Here is a 21,481-nt window from a genome sequence, read left to right as displayed (position 1 = left end):
TTTTTTCTTAAACCACTTGTCCTCGTTCTTCGTTCTCATTGATTGGGTCTCATGGACAAGTACTGACCTTTAAGGTAACATTTTAAAAAATACTAAGGTTTGGGCCTCACCTCTCGGGTGTCAGATTTCATTGATTGAGGGTATGTCCTAGGCTTTGAGAGTTGTAAGGCTGCCCCTAAGTGACGCTAATGTGCAGCATTTTCAGAACCACTGTTTTAGCTCGCCATTGTAGCCCCAGAGCGCTTGGCTGGTCCGTGCTCAGGACTAGGTGACTGACTGAGATCAACCGAGACCGCCTGGAGAAGGAGCGGCACCGCTTCGGCAACCTTTCGCCGGGAAGCCGACTCTACCCCGCCTTTCCCCCGTCCCGCCTTTTCCCCGGCCTGGCCCCGCCCCCGGCCCCGCCCAGCTGTGTCCCGGATGACGCAAAAAATCGCGCACTGGCCGGGAGCCAGCACCTCGGAAGTGCGGCTGTGCGCCTGCGCAACGCGGGGATCCGGCGGGCCGTTTGAATTTTGTCCTCAGCGTCTAGTCTCAAGATCACGGGCTTCCGGCGGAGAGTTGGGTGTCTGCAGCTTGCGACCCAGCTGTGAGTAGGCCGTGTACTCGTGGGCTGGCTTGAGGTTGGAGTCTGGGTGTTGGGGACCTCGCCTTCGGAAGCAGCCCGAGGTATTGCTTGGGGCGTTGGGGGCCGTGGGCCGCGGGCCGCGCCGGGCGGGGCGGAGGACAGGACTTGACACTCCTCCGCTCTGTTTAGCTGCGGTGGCCGCTTTAGACCCGTCCCTTCTCACGCTTAGTGAACAGCAACTGAGTTCTTTCCCCTCTCTCTGCCTCTTACCGACCCCAAACTGTAGAGCCCCAATTCCCCACAGCACAGGAAAAATGGTTACCTGGCCCTTTTCTTTGAAATTATGGTGTTTGTTTGAAATGCGTGTGTATTTTGCGTTTTCAGAGAAAACACCAACGTTGTCTTTATAAATAGTGCGTTTGTTCTCTTAAATCCTTAAGGAAATGCCCTGGGTTTATACCCTGTGCACTGGTTTGGGATCCATTGACTGCTGAAGCTTCCGAGATAAGTCAGAACTGTACTTTGGTTAGAAACTGAGTTTTGTAGAATTGAAAGAAATTGCTCTCGAGTTTTTGTACTTTTCCTTCAAGGAGATGTGATTTACTCAATATTTACCATTCTTGGATTTTGAAAGTGAACAGAAATTTGTCTGGCTTTTTTTTTTTTTTTTTAAATGTGTTTATATTTTCTTCTTCAGAGGCTTAAAGGATGGCCTCAGATCTGGAACAGTTATGCTCTCATGTTAATGAAAAGATTGGCAATATTAAGAAAACTCTGTCATTAAGAAACTGTGGTAAGTAAAACACATTCCACTGACTTTGTATATACAAAATGCATTTTGATTACTCTTCCATTTTGAATGATTATCTTATACCTGGTTAAGTGAATGTATCTTAGATAATTTTAGATTTTGAAGACTGCAGTCCTAGGGGCTGAAGCAGTAGTTCTTTTTCTAACCTCAGTGTCTTTCTAAGGTACGGCTGTCTATATTAAGAGTTTACATAGTGTCTTAGTTTTGCTATCAAGGAATACTTAAGTCTGGGTAATTTATAAAGAAAAGGTTTCTTTGGCTGACGGTTCTGCAGGCTGTGTACAAGAAGCATGGCACCAGCATCTGCTTCTGGTGAGGGCTTCACAGAGGTTCCAATTAAGGTGAAAGGCAAAAGGGGAACAGGAGTATCACATGGCAAGAGAGGAAGCTGGAGGTGGGGGAATGCCCATTTTCTTTTAAACACCCAGCTCTCATGTGAACTAACAGAGGGAGAACTCATTATGTGGGGAGGGCACCAAGCCATTTATGAGGGATCCGTCCCCATGACCCAAACATCTCTCACTTAGCCCCACCTCCAACACTGGAGATCAAATTTCAGTATCAGATTTGGAGGAGACAAACATCCATACATGGTTACTTGTACATTATTGCTTTTCTATACACTTTGTTTCTATTTTATCTTTGTTTATAACAGGTCAAGAACCTACCTTGAAGACTATATTAAATAAAATAGGAGATGAGATCATTGTAGTAAATGAACTTCTAAATAAATTGGAATTGGAAATTCAGTATCAAGAACAAACCAACAATTCACTCAAGGTAATGTTTTTCTAATGAAGACACAGTAAAAAGGCAATAAATACAAACTCCCTAATCAACAGGTAATTCTTAAGGATTCTTTGTTTATAATGTTCTTAGCTTTATAAATCATTAATAGTATAGAGTGCCATTTGTGTTTTGTTTTGCTGGTATAAAGGTGTTCATAGCATCACAGCTATTTCTTTCTTTATGCTAATGGCCAATGGAGTTGAACTTTACTAAAAAGGAGTGTTTTCTAAATAATTCTTGATACAGTTAATTTAAACAAATGATGTCCTGGTAGAGTGTTATATAAAGCAATGGCCCCCAACCTTTTTGGCACCAGGGACTGGTTTCGTGGAAGATAATTTTTCTATATCCATGGCCAGGGGATTGGGGACTGCAGATATTGATATAAAGAATACCTGCCTTGGGCGAGAAGATGTGGATTCTCACCTTGACTGTGTCCTTGGTACTCTCTGCCACCCTGAGAATGTCTTTTTACCTTTCGGGGTCTCAGGATCCTCATTTGAAAAATAATAGGTCATACTGGACAGTTTCTTAGCTCCCTTATGTTTCTACATTTCTATGTTTTTATAAAATGTAATAGAAGGATTCACCAGTGAAGAAAAGCTTGAGCCTCATTTACATGTACATTTTGTTCTAAATAAGACTTCTGGCCGGGCGCGGTGGCTCACGCCTGTAATCCTAGCACTCTGGGAGGCCGAGGTGGGCGGATCGTTTGAGCTCAGGAGTTCGAGACCAGCCTGAGCAAGAGCGAGACCCCATCTCTACTAAAAATAGAAAGAAATTATATGGACAGCTAAAGATATATATAGAAAAAATTAGCCGGGCATGGTGGTGCATGCCTGTAGTCCCAGCTACTCGGGAGGCTGAGACAGGAGGATCGCTTGAGCTCAGGAGTTTGAGGTTGCTGTGAGCTAGGCTGACGCCACGGCACTCACTCTAGCCTGGGCAACAGAGTGAGACTCTGTCTCAAAAAAAAAAAAAAAAAAAAAAAAGACTTCTAATTGACTTCACCTAATAAAAGTGCTTGTGTACTTCCTGATGGGAAAATACTCAACCTGTAGCATAATTGCATCACGTTGTTAGAGCCATTGAAGTGTTCAGTGGGATTGAACAAGGGACCTGTATGGTCCTGTTCAGCCTTATATAATCCTTAATGTCTGCAAAAATTTTTCAGCTTAGGAATGGGCATGGTTATACCTATCCTACTGTTAGTCAAAATGAAATTAGTATCTATGAACATCATTCACCTCTTCAAAAAAAAAGATGTCATACAAATTCAAAATGGAAACTAATATTGGTATTTCAGTTCTAACTTGCTCAAGAATGTCCAGGGTTTGGTGTGGACCTAGAGAATATTCATTGCAGAACTGAGGGCTGTTTGGGATTTCTATTCACATTGTGGTTGGGGACCAGATAATGGGACTCCAAAGGTACAGAATATTTTCCTCATTAAAATCTGTATGTGTTCATAGCCTCAAGTTCTAGTGGGAATTAAATAAAGACAAAAAAAAAAAAACCCAGTTATGATCAAGTAGAACTATTCATTAAGCTGGCATACATGCAGGTCAATGATGGAAGTCATTCTAAGCGGCACCTCTTGTTTGCCATCTGGGCGGGCATTATCCCTCCGATGCTGTCACACAGGTAACACTGGGGAACATTTGCTAAGTCAATAAAAGCAATTTACCAGAATGAAAAACAAATTTTTCATATATTTCTTAGTTGTCTCCCAAGATTAAAGTATTTGGGAAAGACATAACTTCAGCCATGCTTTGTAACTGTAATGTGATTATAGTGATTGTTCTCTGAAAAGATCTAGTAGAGAAAATATTATACCACCATCCAAAACTACCTCTAGAAAACCAAAGGGCTCTTTTTTTATATTGCTACATTCAGTGCTTTTTCAGTTCATTCTTCATTCTCAACACTCACAGTCGCTGTGATTATGGCTCAGTCTTTCCTGCTCTTTAGAATGTCTTAAAACACACACAGGGAGGAAAAAGGCTTATTTGTGAGTGTTTTTTTAAATTTTAGGAACTCTGTGAGTCTCTTGAAGAAGATTACAAAGATGTGAAACATCTGGAAGAAAACATTCCCTCCCATTTGCCTCCAGTAACAGTAACCCAAAGGTTGTAAGTATATTTATAATTATTCTTGCTATCTGGATTTATAAACCCATGCTAACAAATACTTCAGAGCTTTTTGTTCTTTCATGTACTTGAAGTTTTGTTGGTGATTATCCAATTTTTTGTCACATACATTGGAAACAGTATTTCCCCATATCTTCCCCAGTTTTCTTGTCCTACTATCTCTGAGGAAAATGTTACCTCTTTTTCCGTCAGCCTCGGCTTCATTGACATTTTAGGCGAGTAATTCTTTGTTATGAGAATAGGACATTTAGTGGCATTCTTGATCTCTGCCCAGTAGATATTAGTAGTGTGCTTCCTCCCCAACCCAGCTATGACAATGAAAAATGTCTGCAGACATTGCCAAATTCCCTCTGGGGGAAAAAATCTCCCCTGACCCTGTAGAACTGCTTTAGGGTGAAAATAAGTTGATGAACTTCCTTCCCATCTTAAAAATAGCCAAAGGAACAATAAACTTACCTCTTTTTCCCCCTGAAACTTCCATCCTCTCTCTCTGTTGTTCATTGACAATATATGTTTGTGCTTTGCCTTTCTCCCAGAGGCCCTAACGCTTGGCTTTTGGCTGTCATTACATCACACTTATGAAATTGATTGCTTGAAGGCCACAAAGAGATCAAAAATCCTTTTTCAGCCCTGAATCTACTTTTCAGGTTTCATCTTGTTTACCACCTTTTGTTTTTGAAATTCTCTTCTCTGCACTGCCACTGTGCTTTGTCAGTGTCATCCCACATCTCTGACTTGGCTGCTTCCTTGTCTTCTGCCCTCCTTTAACTTATAGGTGCCTCCTAAAACTATTTTATTCATGCTTACCTGACCCCACTGTTAATGCTCTCGCACGTCCAACTCCAGCCTTGACATGACATCTAGTTCTGGTGATTTAATGGCTGCCGGGAATCTGATGAGTGAGTTATTTTTCTCCTTAAACTGTGCATTTCTAAGACCTGGCTCTCTCATCACCCATCCATCCAACCACTGCTCTCCTCCCTTCACCCAGACACTCTCGCTTTAACCATCACCTGTCATTGGACATCAGCAGGAATATGGCCAGAGACTTTTCTAAACTTTCTATGGCCTAGCTTTAGCTCTCAGGGATAGGTCAAAGCAGAACCTTTCTGTAGGTTGAAATGTAATTTTTAGCTGACATATGCATCAGGGCATGATGAAGAAATCAGGTGCTTCCTCAGCACAGGGTCCAGAGAAGCAAGTACAGGTGAGATTCAGCCAGTCTCTCAGTGGAGTCTCAAGTTATGATTCACGTAAGGATGATGGCACAATAGCACTGAGCATCTTTATCTTGTTTTTCCTTATTTTTTAAAAAACTATATATTTGTGGGGTACAAGTGCAATTTTGCTACATTGATACATTGCATTGTAGTGAAGTCAGGGCCTTCACAGTACCCATCACTGGAGCAATGGCATTGTCCCCACCGGCAACCTCCCATCACCCACCCTCTCCTTCCCATCATTCCATACTCTGCTTCCATGTATACATATTATTTAGCTCCCGGTTATAAGTGAGCTGTAAGACATTTGTAAGTGTCTTTCTGTGTCTGAGTTGTTTCACTTAAGATAATAACCTCTAGTTCCATCCATGTTGCTGTAAAACACATGATTTCATTCTTTTTTATGGCTGAGTAGTATTCCATTGTATACATAGACCACATTTTCTTTCCAGTTTCAGAACTAGGGAAGTCAGGAAAAGAAGCTGTTTAGAGGTTAAGTTCAGTTTTACACATACTGACTTTAAGGAGCCAGTGGGACAGCTGCTAAAGATGTTTAGCATACATATAACATATACCATGTTTTGCAAGTGTAAATAAATACAGCCATATTACCGAAGATTTGGGGCTAATTTTTCAACATTCCCTTCACTATTTAGATTTTCATGAACAGTAGGGGTAGGGATAGAAGCAAATGTTGGCAATAAAATTATTATTACAGGATGAATCATGCATTTAATATTGGTTTTTTCAGTTGGGAAAACTTTCCAGTATGCTGCGTAATTCTGACAGTTACTGATATCTATGTATATCTCTGTTCCGTAGTGAGAAGGGGTCAGATGTTGACTCTGAAGAACCACTCAAAGTTGAGGAACCTGCACCCATTAAGAGGCCCCCAAAAGAACAAAGAAGTATTAAAGAAATACCGTTTATAACTTGTGATGAGTTTAATGGTATTCCTGCGTAAGTATTTAAGAAAAATTTTAATGGTCAACTCTTTAATAATCAACATAGACTCCCTGGTGGTCTAGTGGCTATTATTTAATAATCAACATTCATGATTGTTTAAATCATAAAGCTTGAGTATATTAATTGGAATAGGCTGTTTGAATATTGACCTTTTCTAAAATAGTTTTACATTATACTATGAAAATGTAAGAAATTTTTGAAGATGCTTAAAATCATGTTTTTTGTTTCATTGCAAAACCTCATTTCATAGAGAGATCTAGAGATGGATCAGTTCATTGCTTAGTTCTTCTCTAGGACCATTTTGTTGTGGTTTTCTTTGTCCCTTGTCTTGTCCTGCTCCTCTTCCTTTTTTTCCCTCCCTCTTTCGTGCTTACCTCTGACTGGATAATAGTTTTTGTGTAGCACTAGAGTGCTATGAGTTGCATACTTTAATAGTAAAAATTTTAATAGCAAAATTTTTCTTTCCTTTGCTCACAAATGTTTAAAAATGTTTAACTAAACTTATAATTAATCAGTCCATTTGAATCAGAATTTGAGAGCTTACTTTAAATTATGTTAGTTCTCCATAGGTGGAGAATGGAGATTAATGCATCCAAACATAATTAGAGAAGATAAACACTGATGTGTTGTCATCTCTGTTTAATTTTTCAGCTCTTGAGATGTGTCTGGTTTATTTGGAAGTTAACATAAAGTTTTTTTTAGAAAGAATACTATTGTTTTGCTACTATACAAAGTCATCATGCTTATATTTTTCAAGGAAAGTAATTTTATATGATGATTATTTTAAAAAATAATTAACCATGTACTTTTTTACAGGTACATGAAATCCCGTTTAACCTATTGTAAAATTAATGAAGTTATTAAAGAAATCAACAAGGCAGTAATTAGTAAATATAAGATTCTACATCAACCAAAAAAGTCTATGAATTCTGTGGCCAGAAATCTCTATCATAGATTTATGGATGAAGAAACTAAAGATACCAAAGGTAAAATGGTAGCATATATATATGTACATGTAAACTGTTTGGAGTATAAACTAAATCATGGGAAACACAGCTAATTCCAGAAAATTCTAAATCTAGAGTGTCAATTCCCAACCAGTGGCAATTTTCCCACCAGGGGACATTTTGGCATGTCTGGAGACATTTTTGGTTATTATAACTGGGGTGGGGGAAGATCCTGGCATCTAGTGGGTTGAGGCCAAGGATGCTGCTAAAACAGCCTACACTGCACAGGACAGCACCCACAAAATGAACTAGTTGGCCCACAGTGTCTGTAGTGGTGAGCCTGAGAAACGTTGCTTTAGAGTCTATTATGGAACTATACCCAGTGTTTTGAGAATTAGAATAGTAATGATAACTGTTAGTCATGCTTATATAGTGCTTACTGTGTGCAAGATAGCATGCTAAGAACTTTAGTCCTTGTAACATGCTTATCACCTAGGTACTATTAGTATCCCATTTTGCAGACTAGGCAAAGAATGCTTAACTTACTTGCCCAAGGTCTGCTAGTTAAGTGATAACGCTGCTACAGGTGCCATTGTATTAATCACTACACTGTATTGCCTCTTAAAAAGTGAATTGCTCAGAGAGATACCAATTCTGAAATGCTACAGTAAGTATGCAACTTCAAATGGTAGAATAATTATTTTAGGAAGAATACCAGTTCTTGCTTTTATTAGATAATGAGAGTAAAAATGATGAATGCCATTCATATTCACAATTTAATGCATTGAAGACTCATCTTGAAAGTTGGTCTTATAAAAGTTAGCACTAATATCTTTATTTCCAGGTCATTATTTTATAGTGGAAGCTGACATAAAGGAGTTCACGACTTTGAAAGTTGACAAGAAGTTTCATGTGTTCCTGAATATCTTACGACACTGCCGGAGGTTATCAGAGGTCCGAGGGGGAGGACTTACCCGTTATGTTATAACCTGAGGCCCTGGTGAGCTTTTGAACAGACCAACAGTAGGGTACAGAGGTTATTCCTAAAGTTTTCTTACATACAATTTCTTTAGCTTTTTCATTTTCTGTTTTTGTTTCTTTTTTGAATAAAGCTTATATATTTTCAAGATTCACTTCCTTTCAGCAAATATTTAGCCACCTGCCATGTAAGCCTCTGTACTAGGCATATAAGCAAACTCAAAAATGCTCATATCTAGTTTTTGTGTTTAGTGGACGTTGCTACAGACCCCATAAGACACAGGTACAGACGTGACACTGGAAGGAAAAAGTCGAGAAGATATAGTCAAGGATACATAGGCCCTTTGGAATTAAAGCTCACTAGGGCCTAGATTCTATAGATGGCATTTCAGTGTATAAGGCGTGGTAGATTGTTAATTCAGTCTACAGCCCCTCACCCATTTGTGTCATCATAGGAAGTTGTCAAACCTGAGGAGGAGGTTGTGGGAACCCCCACCTTTGTAGCCAAGTTGGACAGAAGTGTGGGTAACCTGGGTATACACCAGTTGTGATTGGTGTTTGAAGTGGGGTGCAGCCTTGTGAGACTGACCTCTTCATCTGTGGGGTCTGCACTAACTCCAGGTGGTTAGCGTCATAATTTTGTAGGCTACCCAGTTGGCGTCCAGAGAGTTGGAGAATTGGTTGGTATGGGAAAAAACCCTCGCACGTTTAGTGTCAGAAGTGTTATGTGAATGTAGTATAGAAGAAAACAGAGCTTTTCCTTTTTAGATTAAAAAAACGTGATGCAGTAACATGTGTGGGCAGGTTGATAGTAGTCATGAAAAATGGGTTATTGGATTGTAAAACGTTAGCCATGTTTCTCTTCTGCAGCTGGGGAATCTGTTCTATCGATGTCTGTGCCATCTGTTTGGCACGCTTGTCCCTGTAGCAGAGAATAAAAACGTCTCACCAGACCTTGTGGCCTGGTTAACACCATCACTGTGATGACCACAGAGTACCTTACAGGCACTGCACATTTACCGTTATCCTTTTTTCTCCTTAATTTGAATGCAGGGGTGTTTAATTTTTTATGCCTCAAATTAAATAAAAATAATGGCATTATCCTTTGTCTTAAGCCTTACTTGATTTTTCTCTTTGTAAAATTTTTCCCTGTGAGAAAGTTTTCTCTGTTTAAAATATTTCTTCCTGAAACTAATGTCAAACAATTTTGTCATTAGGTTTGCTTCATTTTGGTAAGAATGGACACTGAGGTGAACAGTTAGTCTCTATTTTGTTAGCACATCATCAACTTGTTACATTAATTTAGGTGTGCAGTTGATATAGTTGTATTCTTCAAAGAATAATGAACACATTAAGTTTCAAACAAATTAATTTGTTACTTGAAATTCACTTTCAAGCAAAATGACTGGCTTGTTCTATTTAGTTATTTTTTTTAAAAAATAATATTTTTAAAATTTTGAAAGAAAGTTGTGGTCTTGTTTCTCTTTGCCCTTTGCCCTTAGGTGCATCCCTTTCCCTTTCTGTGCCCTCCCTCTTCTCATGGGCACTCCCCAGCCAGTGGCCCCACTGCACCCTCAAAGGCTGAGACCCCTCCTCTGTAGGCCCTGGGCAGGAGTGGGGCTCCCGGTGGGCCTACAGACCTCCCCCAGCCTGCTGTCTGTGTTGGCTATTGAGATACTTATTTTTATATGATAAAATCTTCAACCTGTTCTTTTATATAATGGGTTCTGGTTTTTGGAAAAGTTGGTTATTTGTACATAAAACATTTTTTTCTTCAGGTAACACAGGCTAGTTAAAAATGATCATGAGAGATCACTATCTCTTCTTGCTTTACCCCTTCCAAGTACACTCTGTCCCCTTGAACCTCCCTTAAGTATGCTCTGTCCTCTTGTACGTTTCCTGAGGTGTAGGTGTCCCCTCCGATGCTTTTGGCCTCATCTGTATCTCAGACCCTGGGCCACTTGCCCATGGAGAGCCCTGACTGGCCCTGCCACAGGCACCAGCACTGGCTGTCTTCTCCCTGGGTGAGTGCCAGGCTGTGGCCTCAGTGACACCTGCTATAGCAGCAACTTCTGCAGCGTCTGTTCCCAGACCTGACCCAGCGGGACCTGGGAGGTTCTGGCTTCTCCTCCTTCCAGGCTCAGATGAAGCACCTGACCGCACGCGTGGGCTTTGGTTTCCCCAGCAGCTGCCTGAAGGGGCCAGGTGATAACCCAGACGTGTTGGGGAGTTTACCCACCTGTGGAATAGGCTTTTCTAAGGGAGAGAGGAGATGGAGCCGGCAAATAAATTCCTGTCTCTTCCTCCTTCTAAGGGACTGTTCTAAGACACAGTTTGCTAATCTGCCTATCTGGGGACATCCTGTGTGGCTGAGTGATCAGCTATGTCTCTTCATGCCTCCTGAAGCAGCGGCCGGTGTAGGTGCATCGTCGCTTTGTATTTCCTTCCCACCCTACCCTGTCATTTCTCTCTTCCCTCACTTGCTGCTTTGGGCACGTAACTCCTAGCAAAGCATTAGCACCGAAACCTTGCCTCTGGGGAGCTTGAGCTAAAATAAAGCTGGCAAACCTCTAGCTTGGCATTTCCCAAAATGCATGTCTTGAGTGCTAGTGTCTCTCAGTACAGTAGATAGTTTTAAAAAGGATTCTGTGGTTAAAGGAGTTTGAGATATGCTCAGTTAAGTATAGTTAAGTAGATTTTATTATTGCATGACTTCTCAGGGCCTTCATTGAACCCATTTATTTTGTAAATCTCTAGCAGAGATAGACTGTAGAGTGGAGCACATTATTTCCATTACTTCTGTAACTGTTTTTGAACACGTATCTCTCGACATACTAATGTTCCATGAAATGCATTTTGGGGACCTTGACGGAAAACAATCTGTTTGGAAACCATGCTCATTTTTATAAATGAAGCTTCATTACTACAATCTCCTATTAGTAAACGTACATTAAAAAAACACCATTTTTGAAGCAGTGTAATAGACCTGGGGTAAGAACGCTGACCAGAGTTCAAATCCTGGACTCGCTACTGACAAGCCGCGTAAGCTTCCATTAGTTAACCTCTTGGAACCACACTCTTCTCATCTGTTGTAGTGAGGTAATAATGGCGGTCACCTGGTTCCCCTCGCTGACTCCACGTGAGGGCAGGAAGTGAGAAAAGCAGTGGTAAATCTTGGGAGTACAAAAAATAGGGAGACAGATATCCTAAAAACCAGTCTGACACCTGGTCAGCCACCAAGCTTCCTAAAGTTCCCGGTCACAGTGACACTACAATGTGTAAAGGACAGGAGAGAGAGCCAGTGCACAGACAGCATCCCATCTTTGGCAGGTCAAGTGCCTGACAGGGGTCTGTACAACACGTGGAGCCGATCCATGGACTCTGGCTTAAACGTCTTGCCAGTACCTACCAAGAAGGCCACCTGTTGGGCACAGGGACCCCAGTTATAAAAGGCTGCGGAAAGAATAAGGCTGGATTGCTTGCATCAGTGGTCGGCACTGAGGGAAGCCCTTGGTTAGAGGGGAGCTGAGGGCTGTTTAGAGTTTTCCCGAAAGAGAAGATGGCAACAATCACTTCATGGATGGTCACTAGGGAGTGTTAGGGTGGAAAGGCTAGTAGCTGCTCACGGTGTGGGTGGAGAAAGATTTCTCACACAGAAATTAAGATACATAAGTTTAAAAGTTTATTTTATCCTTTAGAAGGACAGAAAGAATGAGAGAGACAGAATGGGCGAGAGGAAGGAGGGGGCAGGCGGAGAGAGCAGGGAGATGGCGGAGCATCCGAAAGAAAGAGAAGGCGGGTGGCAACAGCGAGGCCAAGTGGCTTGCTGCTTTTATGGGGACAAAGAGAAAAAAAATAGTGATGTCCGTCAGTTGATAACAAAAGCCACAGCAGGTAGATAACAAAAACTGCAAGGATGTCAAAGTACAGGACATGGCTTCCTGCCTTTCCTGGCAGAAGGGATTGTCACAAGAGATGTGACTCTGTCCTCGAGATATGGTTGAGGCTGTAGCTTGTTCTGCTGTTTACTCAGGAACTCTGTAAAAGCAGATTCTCAAAAAACAATTTTGAAAGAGAGATTTACATCTCTTTTCTGTCCATTCAGCTTTTTCAGAAGTTGTGCAAAACAGAACTCCTTCAGGCTGCCTGTTAGTGAGAGAACTCATAGGATTGATCTTTAACTGTTACTGGGGAAATTGTAGGATTAGGTATTGTCCTGTTATTTTTGCAAGGCCGCCCCTTTCATGGAGACATAGAAGTTTTTTTTCTTTCAGCATTTTTTTTTTTTTTTTTTTTTTTGAGACAGAGTCTCACTTTGTTGCCCGGGCTAGAGTGAGTGCCATGGCGTCAGCCTAGCTCACAGCAACCTCAAACTCCTGGGCTCGCGATCCTACTGCCTCAGCCTCCCGAGTAGCTGGGACTACAGGCATGCGCCACCATGCCCGGCTAATTTTTTCTATATATATTTTAGTTGTCCATATAATTTCTTTCTATTTTTTAGTAGAGACGGGGTCTCGCTCTTGCTCAGGCTGGTCTCGAACTCCTGACCTTGAGCGATCCACCCGCCTCGGCCTCCCAGAGTGCTAGGATTACAGGCGTGAGCCACCGCGCCCGGCCTCTTTCAGCATTTTGATTATGATATGTCTGGATGTGGATTGTCTTGTGTTTATTCTACTTGGAGTTTTTTGAGCTTCGTGATATGTGGATTAATGCTCATCAGATTTGGGAAGCTTTCAGCCATTATTTCTGTGAAATTTTTTTTGTGCTCCTTTCTCTTGGTACTTGGATTACAAATACGTTGGCTCACTTAATGGTGTCCCACTTTCCTCTGAGGTTCTACTCATTTTTCTTTATTTTTACCCATTATTATTTTTACTCTTTTTTCTTTCTGTTCTTCAAATGCCTAATCTCTGTTGATCTATCTCTTCGAGTTTGCTGATTCTTTCTTTGTTTTTTGTACTTTTTACCTCCAGAATTTTCATTTGGTTCTTATAATTTCTATCTCTGTATTGATATTCTTCTCTATTTGATGAGACATTCTAATCAGGCTTCCTTTAATTCTTTAAACATGATTCCCTTAGATCTTTGAACACATTCATAACAGCTACAGAGACTTGGCTGGACTAGTTCAGTGAAGACTATTTCCCCTGCAGTGTGCTGCCTCTAATGTCGCTCCTCAGAGGGTGACACATACACAGTCTTACCACCAGGGACTGTGTTGGCCAGGATTTCTTTGACTGTCTCTCTGATCTTCCCATTAAGCTCCTGGTGGTTTTGCCTCTATTGGTATCACACCCAGCTGTTAGCCTCCACTAACTGCTACATGATTGCTCTATTGTTCTCATCAATGCCCTGGGGCATAAATTGCTCTACTATCTCATCCAATTGAAGTCATACCCTTGGCAGAGGCAGGTTACTGCCAGTCTTTGAGACTTGCTTCAAACTCCTCTGGACAGAAGCTCTGGACAGAAGTGGAGCAGGTGCTTGGAGAAGATGGGAAACTGTTCTTCACCAGCAGCCCCATCCAGATCCTGTCCTTGGAGCAGGAGACGAAGCTCAGGCGGTGATGCCGAGTGATGGGGAGCAGCTGTAAATATAGATGAAGCTGCACTTGCTCGCCTGCAGCTCACTTCCTGCTGTGTGGCTGGGTTCCTAACAGGCCAGGGATGGGAGGGAGGGAGGTAGGGCAGGAACTGGTATCATCTCCCACCTATTTGCTTTGCTCTGATTTGCAGGGAACTAGTTTTCCAGTCTTCCTTACTAAATAGTTTCTAGCTGGGTTCAGCCAATAGGAGGCACTGGTGGAAGATTGCATGTAGGAGAAGGGGAGAAGCCAGGGATTTCTCCCTTTTGCTTTGCATTGGGTTGGTATCCTTGGCAGGTGGTATCTCCTCTGTGGCTCTAAGTACTGCCAACCAGTTCTCTTTTTGTGGTTCCAGTTCCCACTGGACGGCCCCAGCTATAGTTCTAGCTTTATTTGGCAAATAGCTTCTGGTAATGCCACTTTCTCCCATTGTCCCGTCAGGCTTAGTTGTGGTAGTAGTTTCTTGCTGTTGCTAACCAGTTTATCATTCACTATCCTTTGACTGGCTTCTTTGCTCTTTTGTTACTCGTGTATCTAATTTCTGGTATTAAATTGCCCCCATTGAAATACCTAGAATGGTTTCTATTTTCCTTACTAGAACCTGATTCCCACTGGCCAAATTAGGAACAAACTTAAACATAAATAATGACTAATTGACTAAGTCCAAACAAATTGCCAGTATTGATGGACTCTTCTACACCAACTTCTTTCTCTGAACATTGGTAATTAATGTAAAAGAGTTATCTTACCTTTTCAGGAGGAATCATATTTCGGGATAACCAAATAGCCAAGTTGATAATGGAAACATTCTCCAGCTAAGTATATCAAATAAATGGTAGAATTAGAAAATCACTTTTTTGGTAACTTTTAATGAAATAATTGATTTAGGTAAGGATCATCAATAGATGCTAAAATCATTAGGTGAAATGTTAGTAGGAAACCCTGCCTTTACTTGCTAGTCACTAGGGACAGAGGTAACTTTAAATGAAGAGATCTGGCTGTCAATACTTGGGGCAGATTGCATTTTCCAAAGATGGATGGATGGATGGATGGATGGGAGAATTCCACATCCCATCTTATATGCTCTTCCAATGTGATATGAACACTCCTCCATCAAGAGGTGGGATCTTTGTTCCCTCTCTTTGAATCTGGGTGTATCTTTGTAACTGCTTCAACCTATAGAATGGAGAGAAAGTGATGCTTCATGACTTCCAAAGCTAGCTCATAAAAGACAATATGATTTCCATCTGGTTCTCTTTCTGTCTTGGGATGCTTGCCTTAGAACCCTGTTACCATGTTGTGAGGAAGCCTAGGCCACATGGAGAGGCCACATTAACTGCTGTTACTACCAGTCATGTGAGCAAATGAGCCTTCAGGTGAGTCCAGATCCCATCCTTCACTCAAGTGTTCTTGCTGAAGTCCCCGACATCAAAGAAGCAAAAATAAGCTGTTCCTCCTAATGCTCTGTCTGAATTCAAGACTTAACAGAAATCATGAAAAATACTAAATGATTATGGTGGTTTAAAGATGCTTAAGTTTTTGCATAATTTGTTATACAACAAGAGATAATGAATATACTACTTAAACTTCTCATCACCAGTAATGGAACATCCTGATATTATGCACTTGTTAAATGTGATATGACAATACTGCCTATGAAGTATTATTGCTAAAAACATTAAACCTGAATCTAATTAGGGCTTTAGTGCTATCATCTAGTTTATAGGAAACGCAAGGAAAAGAGAAACAAGCTAAATGTTACCATGAAGAAACAATCAGACAAATCTCGATATAACATAATAACCTGGTCTCTTAAAAACAAATCAATGTCACAGAAAAAAACAAGAATCATGTGTGAGATTAAAAGAGATTTAAGAGTGTAACCAAATATAAACCATGAACCTTGATTTGATTCAGTTTTGAAAAAAAGATGTAGGGAAGGTTGTGGAAATTTTAATAAGGATTGTATATTTGGTGCCATAAGGGAATTATTGCTTGTTTTCTTAGATATGATACAGGTATTGTGGTTACCAGTAAAAAAAAGGAGAGTATCCTTATTTTTTGCCAACGTATGCTGAGGTATTTAGTGGTAAAGTGATATGTGATGTCAATAATATGCTTTAAAATGGTCCAGCAGTATAACTAGATAGTTACATACACACATAGAGCATATGTGGCCGTCTTAATAATTGGTTATAATAGTATCCATTGTACTGTTCGTTCTAATTTTCTGAATGTTTAATAATTTTTCCTACTATAATTAGTGCCCATGTGAAACAAATGTACTGATTATATATTTATATCTCATGGAATGTGCATTGATAATAACTTGTGGGCTGGTGAAGTTGGGAAAGAAGGGAGAGTTGTCAGCGATCAATTATGAGCTGATATGCACTCTGGTGAAATTCATTAGCCGGAGCATTCCTTCTTCCCAACACTGCTCACTGAGCCTAGGCCAGGTGTTTGAACTTAATGTATTAGATGAAGTGGGTGAAGATACGAATTTCTTGAATTATACTGTATGTAAATATTGTCATGTTTACTTGTGAAGCAATGTATTTGGCATCTGACTTATCCATGGAGAAATGATATGCAGTGTTTAAAGCTTGATACCTGAAAGATGTGTCATTTTTAAAGAACTATGTTTTTGAATAAGCTTAGGACTCCACAGGTGATTAACATGGACAGATTTTCCTTGCTAATGCAGGAAAATCTTTATTATCATGAGCCTACTTTTGTTTGTAAGAACTGTGATGCACTTTCAGACTAATGTTTTAAATCTAGGATCAATGCGGCAACTCAAAAAGCTCAAGTAATTGAAATTTCATTTTTTTCTGGTGGGTCAAAGGGCCTGACAATATGAACTATTCTAATTACAAGCGTTTTCGTAGTATAGTGATTCTGAGCTGTGCCTCATTTGCACACTAAGAATTGCAACTCTGATCCTTAATTGTGACTCAGAAATCAAATTATTTCTCAGTAATACTCTCTTTAACTTTAAAAAATTATTCAGCAACATGGTGTACCAAAAAGAACACTTACGCATCAGGAAACCTGGGGTCTAGTCCTAGCTCTGCCCTTTACTCACTCTTGGTTCTACCTTCAAAATATAATCCAAATTTGGCCTGTCAATGGAAAAGAACCCAAACTCTGTACAATAATTTAAAGAGGCTATTCTGAGCAGAATATGTGCAACCATGGCCTTGAGCAAGTGATCTCCGTATGGTTGGGTCACAGTTTGGTTTTATACATTTCAGGGAGACAGGAATTACATAGAGTCATCAATAAACAAGTGGAAGGCACATGTTGGTTTGGCCCGAAAAGGTGAGACATCTCAAAGGGGAGAGGGCTTGTGATTACAGGTTATAGTTGGGTTTAAAGATTATTTGATTTGTAATTGGTTAAAGGAATGAAGCTTTGTCTAAAGGCTTGGAATGTTTTAAGTTAAGGTGAGGAAATCTGTTAATCAGAGATAAGTCACCTGACATAGACTCAGACTCAAGTGATCTGTTAAGTAAATTGAGGACCTGCAGGTGTAGTTTTAGCTTCGCCTTGCATAGCCTCAGGCCTGGTAATGAGTTACAAAGGATATCTCCAAGAGGGCAGGTCGGCAGGATGAGGTAGGTCTAACCTCCCTTCTCATGGCCAGCAACTCAGTTTTAGGGTCCTTCTGGGGTACCCTTGGCCAAGAGGGGATCCATTGTCAGCTGTGGGGCTTAAGATTTTATTTTAGTGCACAGACCCCTTCTCACAAACTCAGTGTCTACCGCCCTAGTCCCAAACAGTGTCACCTCTCTTGTGGATTGTTACAAAAACTGGTGAGATAAGTTGTAAGTGACTGAAACCAAGAGTCACACTCAGGTTCATTACGCCAAAGTCTGAGGACCCACCAGGAAAAGCACAGACCACAAAGCATCTGTGGGCTCTCCGCAGCGGGATTTGGGAACAAGGTATTTAAGGGAGAGGGCACACAGAAAAGAGGAAGGAATGCGGAGAGGTAGGCAGTGAGACAAATGGTTACATTCCTGTGAGGCTCTAATTAGGGCTCAGTAAATCTACGTTTCACATGAGGTGGCCATCCAAATGGGAATGGAGGGAAAGAAAGCAATTATGTCGTCTTCTCACAGTGGGCAGAGGACTCACTGATCTCATCCTCCCTGCTGTGCATCTGTGGAGATAAGCTTGTACTTAACAGAACTCAGGATCAAGGATTTATTTAGGTTGTAGCGCTGAGGTTATAATTTGCATGAGCTAGTTTTATAGGGGCCATATATCCTGAAAGGTTTAGGGCTAACAAGGCAGTTCCGTGTAAGCAATCTGTGAGGACCTTATTGTGGGAACCTGGCCTATGCATAAAGCCATGACAAAGGGTCGTGAAATCTCACAGCTGTTCATCTGGGGAGAGGATGGCAGTGCTGCCTGATCCAGTTCCCAGGCTCCGTCTCCCTTGTGGCATAATGAGTTTTGGGGGTCCTGGGATTTTATTTTTCCTTTACTCTGGTCTCTGTTTTTGTTCTTGCACCTACTGCCTAGTCTGCACATGAACCAAAGTTGGCATAGGTCACTGCCGCTCAGAGGCCTCCAGGAGCTTTCCGTGTCTCGCCTGCAAGGCCCTCACGGGTCCTGCGCAGCTGGGTGGTATCGTCTCCTACAACACCACTTGCCGACTCTGCTCCAGCCACGTTGGCCTCCATGCTGCACGGCTGTTGCTTTTGCCCGGAAAGCTCCCGCCCTTGCCCGTGTAACCTCCTCCCGCCCTCCTTTGAATCTCTGCTCACAATGTCATTTGATCTTTTAGGCCATCTCAGAATAACCTATATTAAAAATTCCAGCTTCCTTCTGCAACAATTCCTCCCCCTTCCCTGCTTTATTTTTCTTCATTACACTTACATCTATCTGATGGTTTATATATTTTACTTATTTATTTGTCTTTCTTCCCCCCACGAGAATATAAACTTGAAGTCAAGAGTTTTTGTCCCTTCTGTTCACTGCTGTGTCCCGAGTTGCTCTACTAGGGCTCTACACTAGAGGGCGCTAAATAAATATTTATCGAATGCATATTAACTGAAACAGTTGGTGGCCTTGGGCAAGCGACTTCACCTTTCCATGCCTTGGTTTCTTTCTATATGTATTGAGATGGTTGCACAAAAATTTCTCTAAGGACCATCTAGGTTAAATATTCTATGATTCTAATATTTCTGGTTACTTCTGGGAAATACATTCATGATAAAATTAAAGGATATTCTGACCGGCTGGCTCATTAAAAAATGCAAGAAATATTGTGTAATTACATGGAAATCTCATCTTTTAAGCAAAGAATCTAAATTATTAAGCTTCAAGAAATACTGAAATTCGAAGTTACTAATTACATAATAAAAAGTAAGAAGCTTTCGTTGACTAAGGATCTTTGTGAAAATGTGGGTTTTTTTAAACTAATATCTTTAGTTTTCTCATCTATTTTGTTTAGTAGATATGGTTTTAAGATTTCACAATTCGTAAATAAATTACACGTAATCATAAATTACTGTGGCGTATTGAATAGAACTATTTTATAGCATGCAGTTTTGTTTCATAATATTAAATGATTACTTTTATGAAATATCTCATCTCCTAATAAACCATTGCCCTTGTTCCATAAATGTATCTACTAATACAAGTGGCAAAAAGGAAGAGATACTCAAGATATTGAGGAATCTTCCTAATATATTGTAAACAATGTTACTCAAATGGTAGCCGAGACTGTCTATACCTGGTTTTTAAAAAATATTTTGAATAAAATTTACAATGTTATCTGTGGGAGAATTAGTACATTTTAAGCTACTCCTCCATTAGTAGGACCAGAACTAGGAAGTTATCTCTTGACCTTTTTGATGAGAGCAGCAAAATATCCTTTTAGAATATAGATAGTCCCTTATCTCCCTTGGTTAGTAGTAATCAAAAATATTATGCATCTGCTGTGTGTTCTGTAGGCTCCATTGATGTTTTCCTATTGATAGTGGTGGGTACGGAGAGCCACACTTCTTTGTTTTGAACATTTGTATTTTGGATTTAGGATTTTCTTCAAGAAGAACACATACACAGTCATCCCTCTGTATCTGTGGGTTCTGCATCTATGGATCCAACCAAGTTCAGATGGCAAATATTAGGGAAAAAACAATAAAAAATAATAAAAATAAAAATACAGTATAACAACCATATAGCATTTACATCGTATTTGGTATTATAAGTAATCTGGAGAAGATTTAAAGTACATAGGAGGATGTGTGTACATTATATGCAAATGCAATACCATTTTATATAAGGGACTTGAGCATCTGGGCTTTTGGTATCCATACGGGGTCCTGGAACCAATCCCCACTGAGGAAGGACTGTGTCTGTACACTTAATTCTGGCTTGTTTCCACAGTTTGGAATAATATTGAGAGAATTGTGCTTCTATTTATACTTTTATTATCAAAGCTAATAATTGAGGTAAATGCTTTTGCCAGCTGTCTCTTTTCTGGTCCTTTGTGTTATCAGAAGGTTTTGGTATTAGTAAGCTGGAAATAAATTACTCACTTTTAGTAATCATTTCTAAGTTAGAGACCATGACAAATCATACCAATCATTTGTTTCCCCAAATTGGAACACCCAAGCCTCTGCTGTTCCATGTGGGCAGGGCATGGAGGTGGGTGGTTCCCTTCTATTCTGAGGTTCTCCTTGGAGGTGGGGTTGGATTCAGAGGTGTGTATTCACAAACACCTCTGCCGTTTATGAGTGTGAGCTGACTTCTGCCTTGGAGGAGGGGTGAGAAGGCTGTTGGCTCTTTCTGCCTCCTTGACTTGCTCCTAGTCAGAAGAGACTCCTGGACTTGGAGCAAACCCACCATATAAACTGCCATGTTTCTAGTTCTGGAGCCCAGATTGCTCTTTTAAGATTAGTAAGCAGCAGTATTTTAACCTTGCAATCTGGAAGTTCGTGTGTCAGAGGTGATTTGCTGCTTGTCTATGCCACCAGGGCAGAGATACAATGATAAAGACAGTCTTCTTGTTTTTAAAATATTAAAACCTTAAGAGATTGAGTCTCAACCTTGGAGGAATATAATGTATAATTTTATGAGGGATTAAATCTCACATTATGTAGACAGACCTCCTCTAGGTGGCTTTAATCCCAGCTGGTGAGATGTCTAGCCCTTGCTGTGAGGGATCATGTGGATTATTTATAACAATGGAAAGTGACTATCCCCCAGTTTCCTCAGCTACTAATTTCTCTTCTTTATCTGATTGCAGTTCCTAGTTTTGCCATTTCTGAATCATCTTTTCTGTGTATTCTTTGGCTCGTCCTGTATCTGTTCCTAAACCCAACGGTGTCCTCAGCCTCTGCTGGCTGCACGTGTTCTGAACGTGTAGCCTCCTAACATGGACTCCCTTGTGCCCCTTTCAGCTGGTATGGCTTCCTGCAAAGACCCTGGGAGAAACTTTCACACACTG

The 21,481-nt window shown here is 40.7% G+C and overlaps 1 protein-coding gene across 1 annotated transcript; it reads left to right on the top strand.

Moving 5' to 3' along the window:
- The first annotated feature begins 533 nt into the window (after positions 1-533).
- SKA1 (spindle and kinetochore associated complex subunit 1) lies at positions 534-8,444 on the top strand. The gene is made up of 7 exons (XM_069467997.1): positions 534-589; positions 1,266-1,361; positions 2,035-2,159; positions 4,203-4,300; positions 6,361-6,498; positions 7,321-7,490; positions 8,296-8,444. The coding sequence occupies exons 2-7, from the start codon at positions 1,277-1,279 to the stop codon at positions 8,442-8,444; spliced, it is 765 nt and encodes a 254-aa protein (XP_069324098.1). The 5' UTR covers positions 534-589; positions 1,266-1,276.
- The last annotated feature ends 13,037 nt before the right edge of the window (positions 8,445-21,481 follow it).

The sequence above is a fragment of the Eulemur rufifrons genome, chromosome 5 (assembly GCF_041146395.1).
Source record: "Eulemur rufifrons isolate Redbay chromosome 5, OSU_ERuf_1, whole genome shotgun sequence".
Classification (NCBI taxonomy): Eukaryota; Metazoa; Chordata; class Mammalia; order Primates; family Lemuridae; genus Eulemur; species Eulemur rufifrons.
The sequence above is the reverse complement of the archived record's forward strand: the minus strand, read 5'-3'. Positions and strand labels throughout refer to the sequence as shown.

Excerpts from the sequence above, each read along its gene's own strand:
- SKA1 (XM_069467997.1), top strand. The coding sequence starts at position 1,277 with ATGGCCTCAGATCTGGAACAGTTATGCTCTCATGTTAATGAAAAGATT. Across the intron at positions 1,362-2,034 it reads TCTGTCATTAAGAAACTGTG|GTCAAGAACCTACCTTGAAG; the intron begins GTAAGTAAAACA and ends TGTTTATAACAG. Across the intron at positions 4,301-6,360 it reads GTAACAGTAACCCAAAGGTT|TGAGAAGGGGTCAGATGTTG; the intron begins GTAAGTATATTT and ends TCTGTTCCGTAG.